General features: G+C 42.8%; 1 protein-coding gene across 4 annotated transcripts in view; it reads left to right on the plus strand.

Moving 5' to 3' along the window:
• Positions 1-18,800, plus strand: part of LOC115576887 (protein FAM184A-like) — a 48,048-nt gene extending 29,248 nt beyond the window's left edge. For 2 of the 4 annotated variants that reach the window (XR_003982966.1, XR_003982965.1), the window contains 10 exons: positions 1,003-1,117; positions 2,084-2,181; positions 3,777-3,930; positions 5,206-5,333; positions 5,443-5,627; positions 6,229-6,375; positions 6,582-6,699; positions 6,941-7,045; positions 9,858-9,959; positions 12,395-18,800. Coding sequence is in view for 2 of the 4 variants with exons in the window: in XM_030409497.1 (XP_030265357.1) it covers positions 1,003-1,117; positions 2,084-2,181; positions 3,777-3,930; positions 5,206-5,333; positions 5,443-5,627; positions 6,229-6,375; positions 6,582-6,699; positions 6,941-7,045; positions 9,858-9,893 (1,086 nt within the window). In the remaining 2 variants the exon portion in view is untranslated. The remainder of the gene's footprint in view (positions 1-1,002; positions 1,118-2,083; positions 2,182-3,776; positions 3,931-5,205; positions 5,334-5,442; positions 5,628-6,228; positions 6,376-6,581; positions 6,700-6,940; positions 7,046-9,857; positions 9,960-12,394) is intronic. The other 2 variants (XM_030409497.1, XM_030409498.1) reach the window with 2 other exon arrangements.
• Positions 18,801-19,923: the final 1,123 nt, after the last annotated feature.

Raw genomic sequence — 19,923 nt, forward strand, 5'->3', positions numbered from 1 at the left:
GCACACCCCTAGTGCACGCCCATTTTAATTAAACAGTTTCAACTTTGGAGATGAACAAGCCTTATCTATAATGACTTCTCTTGCATGGAGACATTTTAATAAGAAGCTCGTGGCCCCGGGCCGCTGTTTGTGTGTGCCAGTGTGATGAGGACGTGAAGGGCTGGACGTGTGCTCGACAGGTGTTTCCACCTTGTTAATCTCGTCCGGTTCATTTCTGTAAATGTGAAGTATGAAATGCTGTAGCAGGCAGATAGTGGACAGAGGATATCATCTGTCTGTCTGTTTAAATCCAGATCCAGAGCAAACCTCATCCCAGCCCTGCTCCTCATCCTCTCATTTTAAATCCATCTTACCTTGCCCTCGCTATTGTAGTATGCCTAAAGTGCTAAATCCTGCCGGGGGATTTAACCGGCTGAGCTGGAAGAAGAGTGGCGTGTGGAGGACCAGAGCCGCCGGGCTGAGAGAGTTCACTTAGGCCTCTGATAGTTCACATATTTCCTCAAAACAAAAACCATTTTGTGTGCCGCGGTGAGACGTGGGCTGCTCGGCTTCGTGCTATCTGGCTCTGACAGTCTGACAAGCTGTCGGCTCATCGAGACAGCGGGCGGCGAGCGCTCGCTGTGGCTTATTTCCAATGTGTCGATATCACCAGTGAGTGTTTGTCACAGCATCTCAACTGAAGTCGGAACGTCTGTAAAACAAACCGTCTGCATCCGAGGATTAAAGAAAGTGAGACGCGGGAGGAAAGGCAGAGACGGAGCAGTCGTGTCTTTAATGTTGACCTCGTTACACACTCAACAAGATGCGTGTTTCCAACAACCACTTTCTCTAAAGAAGACACTGAATGTGTTGTCGCTGCTCAGAAACAAAGCCACTGTGTTGTCGCTGTATGTAATTACTGTTTGTTAAGACCTGTCCCAGTCTGCCTGTCCGGGTGCTTCTCCTGACTGTCGCGTCCCTCAGTAGGAACACCAGTAATTATATGTGCCTCTCTCTGGACAGATCTCTCTATTGAAGCAGTCCCTGGAGCTGCAGCTGTCTCAGTCCCAGTCAGCCCTGCAGCAGCTGCAGTCTCAGTTCAACCAGGAGAGGGAGCTACTGAGCCAACAGCTCAAAGGTAAGCTGGCCTACGCTCCTGTCCTTCAACAGTAGCTGCAGGCTGACACTGACGCTTAGAGTCCACAGCTGACGTCAGTCTGACCCCAAAGTTTCAACAACATGTCTGATCATATTATATTTATTATTTATTCTACATTAAAAAAAACATATCGTGACAGTTCACTGATCAGTCTCCTGCAGCTGTGGTGTTACATTAAGGGCTTATGATTTTCATTGTTGATTCATCTGTTGGTTATTCTGACGATGTAAAAAAATGTTTTAAAAAAGCTCATCACAAACAACTACTTGTGGCATGCACACAGAGTGAGATCACGTAATGGATGCTAATACCATGATGGAAAAATACCAATTTTAATATGTTACCATGAAGACAAAAATGATGTTTTAGTGTTTTTATGCCTCTGCCTGGTGACAACCATGTCCGATGGCATCGTGTTCTTGGTTTGTCTGTCCGGTCTTACATACAGCCCAAAAAAAGAAGCAACATTAACAACTTCATTTACTGATTTGGGTGAAACTGGAGCATATTTTACGGAGTAAGTATTTTCTGCACATCTGCTGCTCTGAGAGCAAACAGTAGATGTTTCATGGGAACCTTAAAAAAAGGTGATGCACTGAAACATAAAATCAAGATGAGCTGAAACACGAGTGCCCCCACCAGTGTTTTGTTAGTTGTGTATTTTTAGAAGACTCAGGATATTGAATGGTGTTCTGCAGTGCCAAATGAAAATCACACATAAATAGACGCGTGAAAATTCTGAAAGTCAAATCAAGTTCTGAAAAAAATGTTTGCACTTTATTTTGAACTGAATCAACATCAAGTGCCTGACATGTTGTCACATTCTGTTCATGTCATCTGTCTTGTAAAGCAAACGGAAAGGCAGCTGTTTGAAAGAAGTTATTTCAATGTGTGTCTGTGTGTGTGTGTGTGTGTGTGTGTGTGTGTGTGTGTGCGCGTTTGCAGAGATGCAGAGGGAACATCAGAGGAGAGAGCATCGACTCCAGGAGGCTCACTGCTGTGCCCTGAGCACCATGGAGGAGGCCAGACAACACCAGATCAGGGTAGGATTGTGACATGTGAATGAGCTGTTAGCTAGTGAGCAACGGCCGCCAGCAAGGGCGTGTTCGTCCATGTGTTTGAATCCAGGTGTAGCTCTGAGGGAAGTTCAGCAGAGACTCTGGTTGTCTCCCCTCTCTGTCCGCTCCAGCTCCAGTCACCTCTCTGATCTCTGCTGCAGTCAGGTTGATAAACAGGAGTGAAGATGGATCCCAGGAGTTCCAAAGTAATCTCTGAGCTCTCCTCCCTTTGGTTAACAGCTCTGGATCAGAGCAGAGTCTCATGTGACAACTGGTGTTAACTCCTCCAGAGGATCTGGATCGGCACCCAGCAGAAGACCCCTAGTGAAAAAAATGACATTTCTTCCGTTTAATGATTTGATAATTTAGTGTTTATTACCTTGCATTGATTTCTCTCGTGTCATATTGTCTTCAAACACAACAAAAAAGTACATAAAACAATGATTTATGATTTACCCCCCTATAACCTTCATCTACGGCTACAGTGCACAATATCAACAGTGACATCAAGTGGTGAAACCATCAACTACAACATAATATGATGGGAGTCTACGGCACTCAGTAGAGCGCCTACCTCCGCCAAGTCCCAACAGACCCCTTTAATTAAATCAAGCACAGCCCATGATCAAATAAAACATGTTTAGATCTGGAGCAGCTAGAACCAGATCCGGGCATTCTCTACTGAGAAATGAACAAACATGTAGAAAAAATCCTGGATGTGTCCTTTTATCTGGATCCACACCAAAAGTTAATGGGGTCTATTCTGGGCTGAGAGCGATCCTCCATCCCAGTTTGGTGGAAATCTGTTCAGCAGTTTTTGTGTAATTCCGCTGACAATCCAACAGCCGAGTCAAAACAAAAACGACCTCCTCGGTGGAGGTGAAACCAGCTTCTGAATGCAGCACATCACGGCTTTCCCTGTAACCTTGCCACAGACAAGGATAACACCCGTTACCATGGTAACTACACATAGAATATGGCAACAGCTGTTGTGTCAGCGAGCTTATTTTGAAATAAATGAAGTGGGACAGAAATGTTTCTCGACAGGCTAGACAAAATTAACTCTAAGATCAAATGACTGACTAATTACACTAAACTTGTGTCAAAAGAGTGTGTGTGTGTGTGTGTGTGTGTGTGTGTGTATGTGTGTGTGTGGAACAGAAACCACAGTGTTATCTGTGAACTCTTGCTGTCTACAATAGAGCCAACAGTGTCATAAGTGCTGCAGTTGATCTCCGACTGTTAGTTTGAGCGTAATGATCCGTCTCCTCCTACCGCTGAGTTAACTGAATGTTAAAGATTCATAAAGCAATTATATCAGTGGAGAATGTTCTAGCTTCATGAAACAATTCATCCACTTTAATCTCATCCATTTCTTTGTTAAATGTTTCAGAGTGGGAACTTCTCCAGTGTGATCGCTCAGTAGAATCTGGAGTGTTCAGTTCTGCTAATCATTTCCTTTTTCCGACAGCGCAGCCTCGTACATGAAGTGCTGTCAACATCACGTGTCCAAGCGTCATTATATCATTTAAAGGCTGTCCTTCCTCACCCTCTTGCTTGTGTTCGGTGCCCTCCGTCAGGCCCTGGAGGAGCGTCTGAAGCAGGAGCAGAGGGAGGAGGTTCATGCCCTGAAGGAGGCCCACAGGAGGACCTTAGACATCCTGAGGCAGCAGTCGGACCAGGAGCTGCAGACACTCCGCTTTGAACTGGAGGATGAGGGCAAAGCTAAGCTGGGTAAATGATGATCCGATTAAAACCTTGTTTTTTTTGTTTTTCTACAACCTCTCTTCCTGCAGCATGGTTTTAAAGTACAGCGAGGACGGTCGTACGCTCTGTGATGATGTCTCTACCCATGGTGATACTGTTTCTACCGACTGTGTTGATGTTTCTGCTCCGTCATCCTCATTCCCTCTCTGCCCCTTTACTGTTGGAAGAATGGAGGGAAACACACAAGCAGCCACGAACAAAGAGATAATGCATGTCTGCAATACGTTCGAATTCAAGTGTGAAACCGATCATGGGACTTGATTATCACGCAGAATTCAAGAAGCATAATAAGCAACAGGTTAATCACACTGGGCCGACAAATGAGAAGACTTCTCTCCCCCTTTCCTGTGTGTCGAGTTGTTCAAAAGGTTCCTCGGACTTAACGGGCTGACCTACAAAATAAACAGTAGAACAACATGAAACTTGCAGCTTCCAAGTCTTCAGTCAGGTCAGAGACAGCCAGCATCGATCCATTCTTAAGGTTAAACCATCAGCGGCCATCTTTACTAATGCAGTCCATTGTAAAATCCACACATCCTTGATGAGACGAAGTCAGCAGAGCAGTCCGTAAATTAAAGGAACAGACAGGTCAATAGTCATTAAAAAAATGAACTTAATCCAGTGGGTCTTGACATCCTCAGAAGGAGTGGTAGTAGTTAAAACATGAGCTCTGTGGTGGACTCTGAAATAGCAAACCCTAACCAACAGAAATAGATAAATAAGGTATAAGCAAAGACAATAGCAGCATTAAATGCATCACACCCCGCTGTATGCAGGGCTACACCTACATTATGGGGACAAATGGACATTGTCTTTAAGCAAAGAAAGAACTATCTTCATGAATAACGTGTTCCAAATGAACAGTTCAGCCCAAATAGCTAAGAGTGTGTTGTAGACATCGTTTCACAAAGTTTACACAGTTTCTCTTCAGCTTTTTTTTTTTAGGGTAGCCCGGCGACTTTCTCCGCTTTCTTCATTCTCCAAAGAAGTATCAGGCTTTAACAGCAATGCCGCAAAAAAAACTGACACTTTTTTACATAGAAAGAAACATCCTAGTGTATTGTACTTTAAGCGAATTTGCAAGAAGGCACCAACACAGTTAAAAGTTTGCCTTACTTGTACAATTTTGTATTAGTTTGTTCCTCACGATGCGACAACTCTTAAAATCACTCGATTTGTAAGGGAGTCTGGGATATTGCTGTTACTCATTCTTAACTCTTAACTGTTCTCTGTGTACCGCAGCATCTCTCCGCGCAGAGCTGAACCACCTCCACGCCACAGCCATAGAGCATCTGAAGCAGATCCACCTCAAAGAAAACTCTGCCGCCAAAAGAGACCTCGAGAACGCCATGGAGCACAGCCACAAGCAGGTGACTGTGGTGAACAAAGTGTCTGTTTCCTTGTATTTGCATGTGACCTCGTTAACATGCTGTTTATTTTTCTCAGTTGATTTGCTCACTCTTCATATATTTCGTCCAGGAACAAGAGCTCCTGGCTCGTATCTCAGACCTGCAAGCGGAGCTGTGTTCCCGAAGCAACCGCATCACCGACCTGGACCATGAGATCCACTCCCTGAACGAGACCATCGACACACTGACCAGGGAACTGGAGCACAAGGGGAAAGAGGTGCTGCGGGTGCGCAGTGAAGCGAACCATCAGATAAGGTAAGAAAGAGCAGACGGCTAGAAGACAAAACAGTCATTTCACATTCAGTTCTCTAAACTCTGTGTGGAATCATGTTTTTGTATGAAAATAAAGTGCCCTGAGTGAATGTTACTGGATTACATTTCACAAAAAGGCAGGGAGGTATACGATGTTGACAGTATGAAATGAAATTAAACATTAAAATAAGCGTATACAGATAAGTGGGCACTTAAAGGGGCACCTTGTAGTTTTGGAGAAGAAATTCAACCTAGAATGTTATTATTTACAATATTAATGAGGTAATAATTCAACTTGTGTATTTTTTTCATATTGTGAATAAACAAGCTGCTCTCTGTTCACTGTTTAAAACTAGAAAGGTGGCAGGGTCCGCCACGAACAAACAAAGTAGGGCAGAAAACCTAGATTACATTAGGTCAACTGAATAAAGTTGTGTAATCTTTACATGTCACCTTTATATGAGCTTATTTTATCTTTACATGAGTTCATGTTGTCTTTACATCATGTTATGTTATCTTTACATAAGGTTATATTGTATTACATGTGGTCTGGTGTAATGTTGCGTCATGGTTTATTCACGAGCGCGGTCCGTCTGTGCTGCAGGGCCCATGAACAAGACCTTTCAAAGAGACACGAGAGAGACCTGGGGGAGATGACTGTGGTCCATCACAGAGAAACACAAATCATGCTGGCTGACTTCAACAAGGCCCAGGAGGTCCTCAAAGACAAGATCTCTGCTCTACAAATATTGTAAGTCACACAAATGTTGGATGAAGCCTCTAATGATGCGCCTTTGAGCCGCAGCTGCAACTAAAAAAAAGCCTTACAGTCACCTCTTTTTCGTGTCTGTTGGCAAAAAGAATTGCTCTTGGCTTTGTAACACGCTTTGTTATAATGTTACCTACCTTGTTACATGCCTTCCTACTTTTTCTCCCACATGTCCTGTCTGTATCCAGGCTGGAGGGGACAGAGGAAAAGTTGAGAAACAGAGAAAGCCGACCAGAGGACCTGCATATCATCGCAGAGCTCAGAGAGATGGTGACCGAGAGGGAGGCGCTCGTCAAGAAGCTGGTCGTGAGTAGACTGGCTGTCATGTGTTTTCCAATCAGTCAAATTTCACTTATCCCCAGCTGGCATCGCAACTGTTGCTGGTACATTTGATCTGCAGTTGACCTTACAATTCCAGTAAATATGCACAGCCGGTGTCAGTGTCATCAGAGGAAGACTCACCACTCCGTACGTTAAAACCCTGTTTTCCCACACAGGGAGTGACAGTTTGATCATCTAAAGGAGGGGCATGTCGTCTCTTTTGTAGGATGACAAGAAGTTCTACCAGTTGGAGCTGGTCAACAGAGAGACGGGCTTCAGCAAGGTCTTCAACTCCAGTGCCAACGTCGGTGTAATCAACCCTCTTATCAAGGTGAGAGCCGTCATGCCTGGCAGCCCTCGTTAGCGTGAGCGGCACGGATGTAGAGGTTCATATGGGTGATTGCGTCATCGTCAGCCCCCCCCTGAGCTGGGTGGCTTTCATATAACAACACTCCAACAGGTGACATCGCCAAATCCAACCACAGGCGTAGGAGAGGACTGTGTTCTCAGTATCATGAATACAGACCATAGAGGACAACCAGACCATACTGTACTGTATCCGTCATCCATGTCCTTGATTTCATTTTGTGTTTCCTCTTGAACGCTATTCATTTCATTCACTCCTTTATTTATTTGATTCTTCCCTTGAATTCCACCTATTGTTTGAGCGCCGTGAATCGCCACAGCACTCAATCATCGCCTCCTCTTGAGAAGCCGCGCGAACGTTGCGCAGCGTCTCCCATTGTGAGTTTGTCGGTTTGTCATTAGGGCTGATCTGTGTGAAGCACGCCGCTCATCATCCTGCTTGTGTGTACACAGCTGTCAGCCCTGCTCTTTGATCCCAGGAGCCTTTCCCAGACAATAATCCTTGATTTCACTTTCCTCCTCCTCCTCCTCCTCCTCCTCCTGCTGCTGCTGCTGTTTCTCACTCACACGTCTGAGCTCCCATCTGCAGGATTAGACGTTTGTGACTGTAGCAGCTCACGGTGCTAGCTTCAACAAAGTGTCCGTGGTAGACAGCAGCACACCTCCCATCCATCAGCATGTCCTCATTTTATTAGTGTATATAATTGATTTTTGCGAGATGCTTTATCCACCTCTACTTCAACAGAGGAACCTCAACAAACTCCACTGTTCTCAGTGTTCTGTTTCCCTGCTGTGTTCTTCCCCAGTCTGCTCTCCCTCCACACCTACACTGCTTCTCCTTCATCCGCCCTGTTCACAGTGCTCTTCCAGCCTTTCAGCCATTTTCAATGTTATGTTCTGTCAACGGTGGGCTTATGGTCTGGTCTTGTGAGGTTTAAGCACAAAAGCAAACTTGGTTAGGGTTATGAAAACACCACGTGTTTGCCTAAAATACTCAAACAACTTCAGGTCTCATTAAAAACACCCTTTTTTGTCACCTTTTTTGTTTTTCCCGAGATCTCCTTAAATAAATATCCAGCTGTGCTCCGCTCCACACCTCCAAATAGTCAGTCAGCTCTCCGATTCATCAGGCCTCCCACCATGAGTCATCAGGGAGAGGAAGCGGAGGGACAGGAGGTGGAGGAGGTAGGACCAGGAGGCCACTGAGGGCCCCCTCACTCCCCCCTCCAGAGGTCCCTCCCCAGACCTAGGAAAGCTCTGCCTCTGTTCAGCCCTCTTCCTCTTTCTCCTCTTTCTCCTCTTCCTCAGCATCCTCCTCCTCCTTCTCCTCATCCTCCACGTCATCCCATGCCAAGCCTTGCTCTTCCTCATGCTCCTCATCCTCAGGAAGCCCTGGTGCAGCATCAGGGCCTGCAGAGCTTTAGGAGGTGAGAACTCTGTGACGTCCCGCCACTGATGCCCTCACCTCGCTGTCACTGACCCTCATTCAGGGAGTGATGTTTGCTGCCCTCACTGTCTCTATCTCTCACCTCACATCTTAGCTTCCCTCCCTTCTACTTTTTTTCTAAAAAGGGCCTTCTGTCGAAACTTTAGCTGTCATACATGAGAGAATGGATGAATCAACCAGCCTTCATCGGTCCGGGTTAATGCCCGACAAAGTGTCCATTATCAGGAGGCCAGAACCATCTGATATCTCTGTGGAGTCCATTCATTCCTGATAATTGACACCTTTGAGGGCATTATCCCACTTATACCATTGTCACTTTCCTAAAGATAAAAAAAAGACCATACTTTATATTTTCTAGGTTTTGGGATCAAAATCTGAAGTTCACAAGCAATAACATTGTTTCCCTGGCAACACCAGAGCGTTTAACTTATAGTCTGACCAGTCATTACCATCCCATACGTTTCTTACGCGTTAACACTGTTCATCGCTCAGGCACATCTGAGCTCTGACTTGCCAACATGAGGCAAGCCAGTCCACTCGGCTCATTGAACCCTTAAGCTTGGCTGTTGCAATGTTGCTGTCCCCAAATTAAAATTCCATGAACAAATGGTAGTCCGCGTGTACTGTCGGCCGCGGCCTGAAGTGGAGAGTTGAATAGTGAATGTGATGTGGGACAGTGGAACAGAGTGCCATCACACCTCCAAACCTGTGTGATGCTGGTTGGATGTCTTTGTTGAGGAGTGAAAGCAGCTGGACAGAGGTGTGGTTCTGTTCAACATGTTTCGTCAGCTGTATTTCTTCAAAATACAATATTGTATCTGCATTTGTGGTATTTTTTTTTTTTTTGATTTGATCACACCTTTTGGTAGAGTGTGAGACACAACTCAATCCTGTGTGCCGTTGAGGATTTAAAGGCATTAAAGGATTTATAATTTAATTTGGGCTTCAGCTAACACCGAGCACGAAACAGATCTATTCATCACACGTAATGCTTCTGGTCCTCCTCTATTAGTTCAGGGTCAGCAGAGATATAATCCCTTTTTGATCCATTATGCTTTAACATCTCACTTTCCATTTTCCAATCATGGAACTATCACAAAATCTGAGACACAATCTTCTGTCAGTCCTCGCTGTCCTCTCTGTCTGCCTCGCTTCTTAAACGGAGCCAACCCTTTAACTTTGCACTTTCTAATCAGTCTCAATGGGACTTCAAGCTCTGAGTAAAGCAACGAATAAAAAGGACTGACTTTAAAGCATCGCAGGAACTTAAAAGTGACTGCTGCAAATGTGAAACTTGTAAGATAAGGCTTTTGTGCTTTCATTCTACCAGAGAAAAGGCGGCGGACAACCAGTAGAGAAGAGATGAAGGAGAGCTGACGAGAACACTGAGAGGTCTGCCGCTGGAGGGCGCACACCAAAGACAAATCTGAATGTTTGTTCCAAAAAATCATTTTACATGTTTTTTCTTTAGTGTTTGGCTTTTGTCGTGTGTGTGTGTGTGTATTATTTTGATTTAAACATACGTTTTATTGAATCTGAATCTTGTATTCATGCATTTAAATGCAGTTTTTCAGTAGCATTACAGTAGTAGACAACAATTTATTCTTACATCGTGTAAAATGTACAGAGTTGCTTTATCGGTCTCCAACCGACTGATTTCATGTGAGACATTTCACAGACTAGGAATGGGAGGGACTATGCAGAGATAGAAGGAAATTATATAATGAGAATAATAACAAACCCAAAGTGCGTAAAAATGCCACTCAGCAATAATGCAGAACCAGTGGGAACCCCAAGCCTGTTTCTCTGCAATGAGACGGTCCCACCTGATGGGAGACAGTGCCACCCGCAGTGTGTTCCTCATGTCCAGTGTGCTCCGTAACTTTGTTTTGGTTGCTGTGAGTGCAGAACAAAGATAGGAACCGCTGTTTTCATTGTCTTTGTGGTGATCTCTGGATACTCTGCCTTGATTTTAATCTAAAACGCCGGCAGTTTTGCAGATTTTGACTCAGACATACTTTTAAGGCCACCGTCATTTGCAATCTCCAGCAATTGATGCTCTTTCAGCATGGACATGCTTGATTTAAACAATGCTTTGTGCTCCCCCCTTAAGGCCACAAAGATCTTCACAGAACTTTTTTTTACATGTTCACTTGAATCCCACAAACACTTAATTAGCTGTATGTGTGAACGTGTGCGTGTGAAAGGTCAGTCTACATTTGTTCAGTGTCTGAACCCATCGTCTGTCGTCTGTCAACTCTGGGGGCAACAGCCAATAATTAGTCATGTTTTACAGTTTAATTAGCGGCTTGAGATACCTGAATAGTAGGTACGTAACAGTATACTGAAACTCGCCATAAGAAAATGACACAATACCATCATCAGACTGTGACAATATCTACCAGCTTATCATGTGGTTAGCTTGCCCGTAATGTTCATGGATCTAACCATGCAAATCGGTATGAATGCATGCATGCCTGTTGTTAGGTTTATGTCACACACCCCTGGTAGCCCTGCTGTACAACCAGAGGGAGGGAGGGAGGGATTGCTACTGGCTACTGGCTGCTGTATTGTTTTGCAGTTGTACATAGACAAATAGTTACTTGTTACACATATAGGTCAAGTTCCTCAAGTAAAAAGTAAAGACAACTTGTAACCGAATAGTACTGTGGACTAGATATCGTGATGATATTGAACATTGAGTTTTTGGTTTTGTTACACCCCCTGTGAATGGGGACAATGCCTACGACTGGATTACTTCACAGGTAGTCGTACTTTGGACATAATAAAAAGCTGTGAGACGAGAGCCGATGGGTTCAGATATTGGATTTTGGCCCCATGCGTTGCCCTCTTCACGGACTGTTTACCTGCATGCAGCCAAAGCTCACTCAAATGTGATAGGTCAATAATACTTGGACTACAAACTGGCCACAAGCAGAAACCTGAACTCTTTAAGACCAACATCTTGTCCCTTTCATCGATTCTGCATTCATATACAGATATCTGTTAATTGAGATAAACATGGTCAGACCTGTGATAGACTCGTGCACAGTGTACCCCTTCTCTATAGAAAACAGATGGGTGGAAGTTCGCTAGTGGCTGGTGAGGGTTTGATCCTATAACCTGATGCATCAGATGGTTTGATACAGAGACCTGGAAATGGGCAGCTAGAAACAGTTTGGAAACCAGCTGTTTATTATTGTCTATTACCGTCTATCAACCAATCAGATCCTAAGTAGGACAGCGCTGCCACGAGTGTAGCTGGCTGATAAATCAAACTTTTACTGACTGACTCACTTTCAATGAAATAAACTCCCCACTACTTACAGAACTGATGCTATAGCATCTACGCTAACATCATGAGGAGCTGCCATTGTTGTTTTCAAAGTTAGACCCCCTTCTCTCGCTGGTCATCATGTCTAAAACACTCCTGTAGCTGCTAGTGGTTAGTCATTGGATGCTGATTTTCCGCCTACTGTGTTTTCACAGTGCACAGCTTGAAGCCTGGCAGGATGGATTTGAAAGATCGTTGCTGACGACTGGATAGGCATGCGATCTCGCGAATCCAGCTGCCTTGCAATATTACTGATCCCAATCTCCCCCATATTGCATGTGCCTTGTATATAAAGTACCCTTGTATGTGTTTGAAAACCAAGTCCCTGTAAGGTCACGTGTGGACTCACTGAACTACATCCTGGACTGTGGACACCACACCAGCCGTCACTTGGCACTGATTGCGAACGCTGATGACAGTGTTGACACCCTGGCTCTAGTACTGTCGACTGTAAACACACGTCTGTCTGTGAGTGTACCTCTGTCTCTACCCTCTCATCAGTTTAACACATCTGTTCTTCTTCTCTCCTTCAGCCTTCCTGAAGCCAACGCCACGACACCATCCGACCCGAGGGGTGTGGAGGCAGGAAAAGGCAAAGAATGCGTTGCAAAAGAAGAGGAGCTTTACTCCCAGTACTTCTCTTTCTGACCGGCAAAAACCCCCCCCGATTCTTAAAAAAAAAAAACTGAAGTGATGGGACAGAGAGCTAAAGTTGGACAGCAGGTCTCGAAAATCATTCGGACGGCATTAATTAACGTCCACTGCTTATCACAGCATTCCACCAGTCATGTGCAGGACTGAGATTCCAGTGTGACCGCAAACCTTAGGGCTTCCATACATGATGAGCACGGTGAGTGGTGTGGCTTGTCAGTGTGTCGTCATAAACGCGTGCGTGGCAGCAGGAGGTGAGGAACACACCGACAGTCATTTTTCTCTTCATTGATACCATCTGCAGCTGTGCTAAGCGTGACATTTGTATGAGCTCTAAAACTGCAGGAGCAGGCATTAAACGTTACCCATGACACTGAGGTATTGGAGTTTTCTATTTAGGTTTCTCGACAATCGTTCATCTGATCCTCTTCACACTCGGCAGGTGTATTGCTTAGGATCCAAGGAAGTGCAGTGTCAAGTGTGAAGTGGTTTGAGTGAGCCGTTCTTGTGAAAGCTACTATCAACTGAACCGGAGTCCAAACAATGGACCTGTTCTGAAGAGACATTGCACTAGTCTCAGCACTATTGCATATGACATATTATAACTTAGTCTGCCGACATGCCAATCCTACTTTTGATTTTGACTGTCACAACTGAAAGCACATTTCAATGGATTCTTGAATCATTATACTTTATGTACTTTTCTCAGATGTTTTTTCCCGGATCTCAACAATTACTTCAAATATAATAATGTGTCATAACCAATAGAAATGCTGGCCAAACCCCCCACCCAAACACTAATGTCCCTCCTAATGTCTTTAAAGCTCATACAAAGAAGTCACAAACAGTGTTGCAGTGAGTGTAAGGTGTGACACCAGTAATTAACTGTAGATTAAGAGTAAAAGTTTTTTTTTTATTTATTTATTTTTTTTTACATCAACATGTGTCTTACAAGCTGTCATTTGACTAGAAGTGCTTTGAAAGTTCAGCCAGGACAAAGTGAATTTTTTGCCTTGATATTCGCCTTTAGTCTTTCATGCTGTGACCCATCTGAAGTGTAAATACACACATTCAGTCATGTACGTGAGGAAAAAGGACAGAGCTAGCCGCTGATTCTGGCCTCTACAGTACGATAAACTACAGTATACCACAGTAATGACACCAGCAAAAAACAACCGAACTTTAGCTTGCTGTCCCGGAGCTTGGACTGTGTACATACAGTATATGATTGAAAGTCATGTTCAGATCTCTGAGCTAGTTGAGGGGTGCTTGATTTTCCATTCGAGCAATCCCAGGAGGGGAAATATCAAGAGACACTGAATCAAGCACCCCTCATATTTTTATTATTCCAGTATTTATAATGTAACAAGCTACTGTTTTTCTACGGTCTGTTTGTGATGCCAGTGAAACAGAGACACACACAGAGGAGTTCAGTCAGCCACATGGAGTTGATCGACTCCAAGAAACTCTTTTATTGCCAAGGAGTATTTAGTCACAACACTTAATTTCATTACAAGTCAGGAGTTCATGTCGCTGGCTGAACACCTCTGCTGCATGTCTCTGCCTGTGGGCCAGGCCATAGAGCATGTGAAAACAGAAACACTATCATAATGCTGCTGTCACTCACTTGAAATCCTCATATCTCCTGTTTTTGGTGTACTGTCTGTTTTTTAACTTGAATTGAAAGTTTACATAGTTCTTGTACTGCGTAATTCTCATGACCTGAAGGTCCATTCAATAACCTGTAAAGTTTCCAAACTGCATGGTCATCATCAGCCTGACAGAGGCGCCGTTTCTTACTTTTTGAAAAGCGGATAGAGAGGTGGGAGTTTTGACAGTTTACTTCCTGTCTCGCTTACACCAGCGGGGTCCAGTCAACAACAACACAAACATGTTAAATCAAGCTACAGCTCCAATCACTGCTTGTCTTCCATAAAAAAAAAAAAAAATCAACTGAGGCCTCAAAGGTTCAGGAAATGTTTCAATTCTAATTGTTAGCATGAATGGATCCTACAGTATATTAATGCACACCAATACAATCCAACCACGAGAAAGTGAACCAACCTCTCTCAGAGAAAATGACTGAAGTACCTTGTAAGAGGTAAACCATACTATAAAAACCTACTGAATCTAGAGAATATATTACAGATTTTTGTTATACGTTTTAGCAATTATATTTTTAAAATTAAACAGTGCCACAGTTTGGAATTAAATATCTTTGCCCCCTTACTCAGAGCCACAACCATCAAGGCTTTCGCCATGTGGAAGTGAGCATTTGTTTTAATACAAACTAGGTTAGAAAAACAACACGCCTGTGGGTAAGATGGCAATCCTGCATATTTTTTCTAAATGTAATACTAACTGTTTAGTCAAAGTCAAAAATGAAACACCTTCTGGAACCAGGCTGAGACAGGACCTGTGTCAGGTGTCATATGGGATGGACGGTCACAGGTGACTGTCAAATAAAACATCTGAGATTCATATCTTTCAAGCCAACAGAACAATTTTCATTTCATCGTTTGTTAACAGTCAAATGACTAATAACTGAAGTTTAATTAACTATAAATTCACCATTTAATAATGATGTTTATTATAAGTGTAACCTAAGTTATTGTAATAAAAAAAAACCTTTACAGCAAACTTCTATTGTGGCATTCTAATGTCTAACTCTTATAATATATATGACATTGATGCTTTAGTTATGCTGAATGTCATCAAAGCCAATACAGTATGTGTAAAGGTTTATCTGTTGTTTTTGACCTGTAGTATGACAAACCCCAGCAAAAAAAGTTGACCAATAGAAACAGAGGAAGGCCTCCTCTGTTGGATTATATCTCCAAACACTGAACCCCAGTTGGTTCATTCCTCCATGCACACTGTGAAGATTATATTTATTCAAACAACTTTGTTAAATATTGACATTTGATGCCGAAGTTGCAGATGTTTTTTTTTTAATAATACATTTTTTCTCACAGTCACGTCCAATTTTACTGCCACTTTTTATTTCCCTCAAGTTTAATTCAACTGGAATTTGATTTCCATCACACAAAAACTGCCACTGAAACTTAGAAGCAACCAGTCTGGTTCCATCCGACCAGGCAGCCATTGTTTGCATTAATTTAATGATGGTATAAAAATCTACTTGCCAACACTTTAAAGTTCCATTTTCACTGTGATGGATTCAGTCTTAACATTGGAAAAAGCTGTTGGGAAAGCAGTCCCACATCAAGGTCCAGTTAGTGGCTGTTGTGGAGCTTTCTGTCACATGATCTTCATCAGCAGAGTTTGCCAAGTTGCCATGGAGTTGTAGATGTTGAGATTTCTTAATTTTTTTTGAGCACTTTAAGGACATCTTGTCACTGTTGACTTAAACATTTAGGCTCAAAGTTTATTATTGAGCAACGGCTGCAGCCTTACCATGTAGTCCATTTAGTAGCTGTTCCAGAACTTTTGTTATCATGTCCCATGACCCCTTTCAGCTGGAGTTTGATAATTTGATAACAGTACAGCAAAGTCCTTCTGTTGGCAAAGATCCAGAACAGCAACTAAACGGACACTGGTTGAGATCGTTTGGTACTGAATGAATGAGCATGTAAAAACACGGGTTTGGCCCATCAGTTGTAAATGAAAAATATTTGTTTATAGACTACTAGAGAGTGTACTTGCTGGCCAACAGGGAATATAGCATCACCCTGGTACCACTGACAAAATGCCTATTGGATTTTTCCATCGGATTTTGGATTGTTACAGAAAATAAGCTCTGTGGTTGGATACTGCCCCTCTGTCAGGACACGACACAGGAGACCACCCCCAGAGCCCCGCCACTGACACCAGAGATGAAGAGGTCGGAATCACTGCAGGGCAGGCCATACGCCAAGCCGAGAACATGGGAGAGCCCGGCCTAGGCAGCGCATCATAACTCCAGCTCGAACAACCTAGTCTGGTGCAAGAAACAGCGCAAGAGATAGAAGAGCCTTCGATTCCAATCATTGAAAACAAAAGCAGTGTCAGCGATTACCGAGCAGTCCCTCAATCTGTTGATGGACTCTTATACATTGACCTCTGTTTAAGGCCCTTATCTGCAGGAAAGTTAGTAAGTTGATGGGTCTTACACTCTAATCCAATTGATGCCTTTTGCTCTCTGAGATTTATTTACTTCCATTGCCGAATTACTGGGGAGTTGGTGGGTCTTGCACTCTAACCAGATTTTGGATCGTTTGAGCCTACACCAGCACCTCCATTTAAACCTGGTGAGGCTCCAAAAGAGCTTGCATAAATCTGAGCGTTGTGGCCAAAAACTTTCCCCCAAGTTTTGTTCGTACTAATGAGCTCCAGTACCTGCTTATTTGGTGTATGCCACTTCTCTCTTGCACCACCAGCCCCAGACCATCACTTCTCTGAACCCAAGGGAAGAGATTTTTGATTGAACCTGTCAACTCAAGGTACTTGCTTCATTTGTCCAGATCTGTATCTGGTAAGGTTGTATATGAGGTCTTGAACCACATGTTTACAACGTGTACCACTGCCGGGGCATTGGCACCATATTGAAGTCAGGGACCCAATTTAATACAGTAATGAAACCCCTGTGATGGACGTGAGTCCTGCAGGCCTCAGCCAGTCTCCAGGTGAGCACCCCGGAGAAGACTTGCAATACAATTAGGCCTCCAGTGACTGATATCCGATTGCGTCCACTCATTGTTTTCCTTAGTGATTAAGGTAGTTCTGCTCCACTTCAGGTACTTGGGCAGCTTGCCACAAAATACCATAGCACTGAACAGATCCACCAGCATTTCCCCTTTAACCCACCAAAGGAGGTCACCTCGTTTCACACCACCTGTGGATCTTTTTCAGCACATCAATGGCATGAATGCAGTTGCCAGACAGCCCTTCCTCATCGGAAAAAGAACCGAATAGTTCAACTTGGAAAGCAGCTTTTCACTAGCCATATTTATTGTTTCTTGTAAGGTGGTGATCTCTAGCGGCTGAAGTAATTATTACAGCAAAGAATGGAGTCATGTCACATACATAAAGTAGATAAGTTCTTACTTGAAGCTATATAACTCACATAGTTATATTATCCCAAACCACAATGTTTTCCTAAACCTAACCCGACTGGAAGCATAGCACAAAGGTCCTGGTACGCTGCAATGGTCTTGTTGTTCTGGGAACAGTGTAGTTCTGCAGTCACTCAAAATCAACCTATTTAGCAGTTTAGATGTGGGAATGTGTTGTGCCATAAGTAAAAAGGTAAAAAAACAAAAAACAAAAAAACCCCCTTAGGCTATAAATGAACTGCATCATAGTCGCATGACTTTAACATCATTGCCGGTAAGTCTGTTACGAAACTATACGATACACACTATACTGTTGTCAATCTATGATCTAATGTAATTCCAAGTAAAGAAAATGTGTTTCCAATAATGTTTAATATCCCCGGCATTATTTATGGTCTTATTTAGCCGCTTGTTAGCAGTTATTTACTGATGTATCAAAATGTAAAGATCTCTTAACCGTGTATCAACCACAGACCTTATTTCAGGCATATAACTGAAGAAACCTATTCGAGAAGATGGAACCAGAAGTACAAAGACCCTGACTCACTTTAGAGCTCATTCCCGCAGAACTCTGTTTCTGTTGTGTTTTTATGTTGCTGCCCTATTCACATAGTTGTTTTTCCTTTTTGGTTAGTCATTTATATATTTGCTTAGACCTGATTGGTTGATTTGATGCTTTTGTTCATCTGTGCCACACCTGATTCTGGTCTTCTGCAGTAAAGGAGAATAACCAGAGAAAATCAGTTAAAGACATTTCTTGGAATCGGCCTCTTGTGGTAGTTAAGCAGAATAACAGACATTGCCATCACATGACATTTGTCCATTGTTACCCCAAGGTTCCTGAAAGTCTTTTTGATATGTTGTAACGTTGCAATATGAATGGGCTTTCATAGGAATAACAGCACCATGTTAGTCAACCATAAACTGCAGCTCATTAAAACATGAATTATCTGTTTTCATTTTTTTGGATGTGACAATATACTGATCAGGGCTCCGTTCATTTCACTCTCAACTCGGTTTTTACAAAATCACAGACGTTGTTACATTTGAAACTGTGTTAAACCGGGTTGAAAGTGATGTGATGTCACCCCCTGTGACATATCATTTAACAATGTCTGTCTTGCCCTTTTTTGAATTAAAATATACAATGATTATCGCAAGAGCGATATTGATTTATATTTATATAATTTCTGTTGTATGTTATGGAACAGTAAAATTATGATTGTGAGATAAAGCAGTGTGTCGTTCTTCTTTGAATATGTGTTTGCGTGTGTGAGGAACATCCTCTCCTGTATGCAGCTGTCCTTCACTGATACCTGTAAAGCCCTGATAGCTATATATGCCAACACCATTTACCAATTATGAAAAGAGTGGAAAATGCACAGAATGATGGAGGAGGTTGGAGGGGATGGTTCAGAGGTGACTTCAGTAACAGGTTTGTAACAGAAGATTCAGATTTAAGTTGTGATTTTAACGCAAATCGGCGTGTTTTCCTAAATCGAACCAAATTATGAGCTTACAACAGTTTGTATGTCACTTTCACACTGCTGCAATCATGCTGTTCAGCCAGTCGTGACAATCGGTCCATTCAGTCATGAGAATGTATGGGATCCATTATAATTGTTATAATTTATTGTTTCAGAGTTTCAAAGAGAATGAAATGTATCCCTGAAAATGATTTTTCCAACACTTTAACATTCAAACTGGTATTACAACCTTGTGAGGAAGGCTTCAGCGACTGTTTACATCAAGTCCTTGTTTTCAAAAACTGTCAAATTAGGATGTGCAACATGTAAAAGGTACTGTCCACACCTGCATCAGGAGAAACCACTTTAATTGTATTGACATGCATTTTCTTTGGTGTTCCATAGCCAGGACTAACAGTCAGGTGGTACAATCTTCCAAACATACATGAAGAACAAAAGTACTCTTTTTTCCCCCGTAATATATAATAACCCCAAATTTAAATGTCATATATATTATTACATTTTCACTTATTGCAAACATAGTGAAGACACAAACGTGAATGTGGCTGGTAAAGCCGTTGAAATGTTCCTTTCTAGAGCAATGATTGAAGTTTATGATTATATATTAGGCTCTTGTAATGAACTTCAGGTTCAGCAATCCGACTTACAGTTTATTTTCTAAGAAGTCATTGCCACAGTCAGAGAAACTGTGCCGTCAGTAACCAAAACAGTCATCATTTGTCAACGGAAGATTTAATAAATCAACAGAAATTTAAAGAAAACATCATAAAAGTGAAATCACACCATGCAAAAATTGGTTTTACTTCACATCTGATGAGCAGCATGTAGTGTATATGTCAGGCCATGGAAAAAAAAGAGTCCATACCGAGT

This window comes from Sparus aurata, chromosome 24 (genome assembly GCF_900880675.1).
Source record: "Sparus aurata chromosome 24, fSpaAur1.1, whole genome shotgun sequence".
Taxonomy (NCBI): Eukaryota; Metazoa; Chordata; class Actinopteri; order Spariformes; family Sparidae; genus Sparus; species Sparus aurata.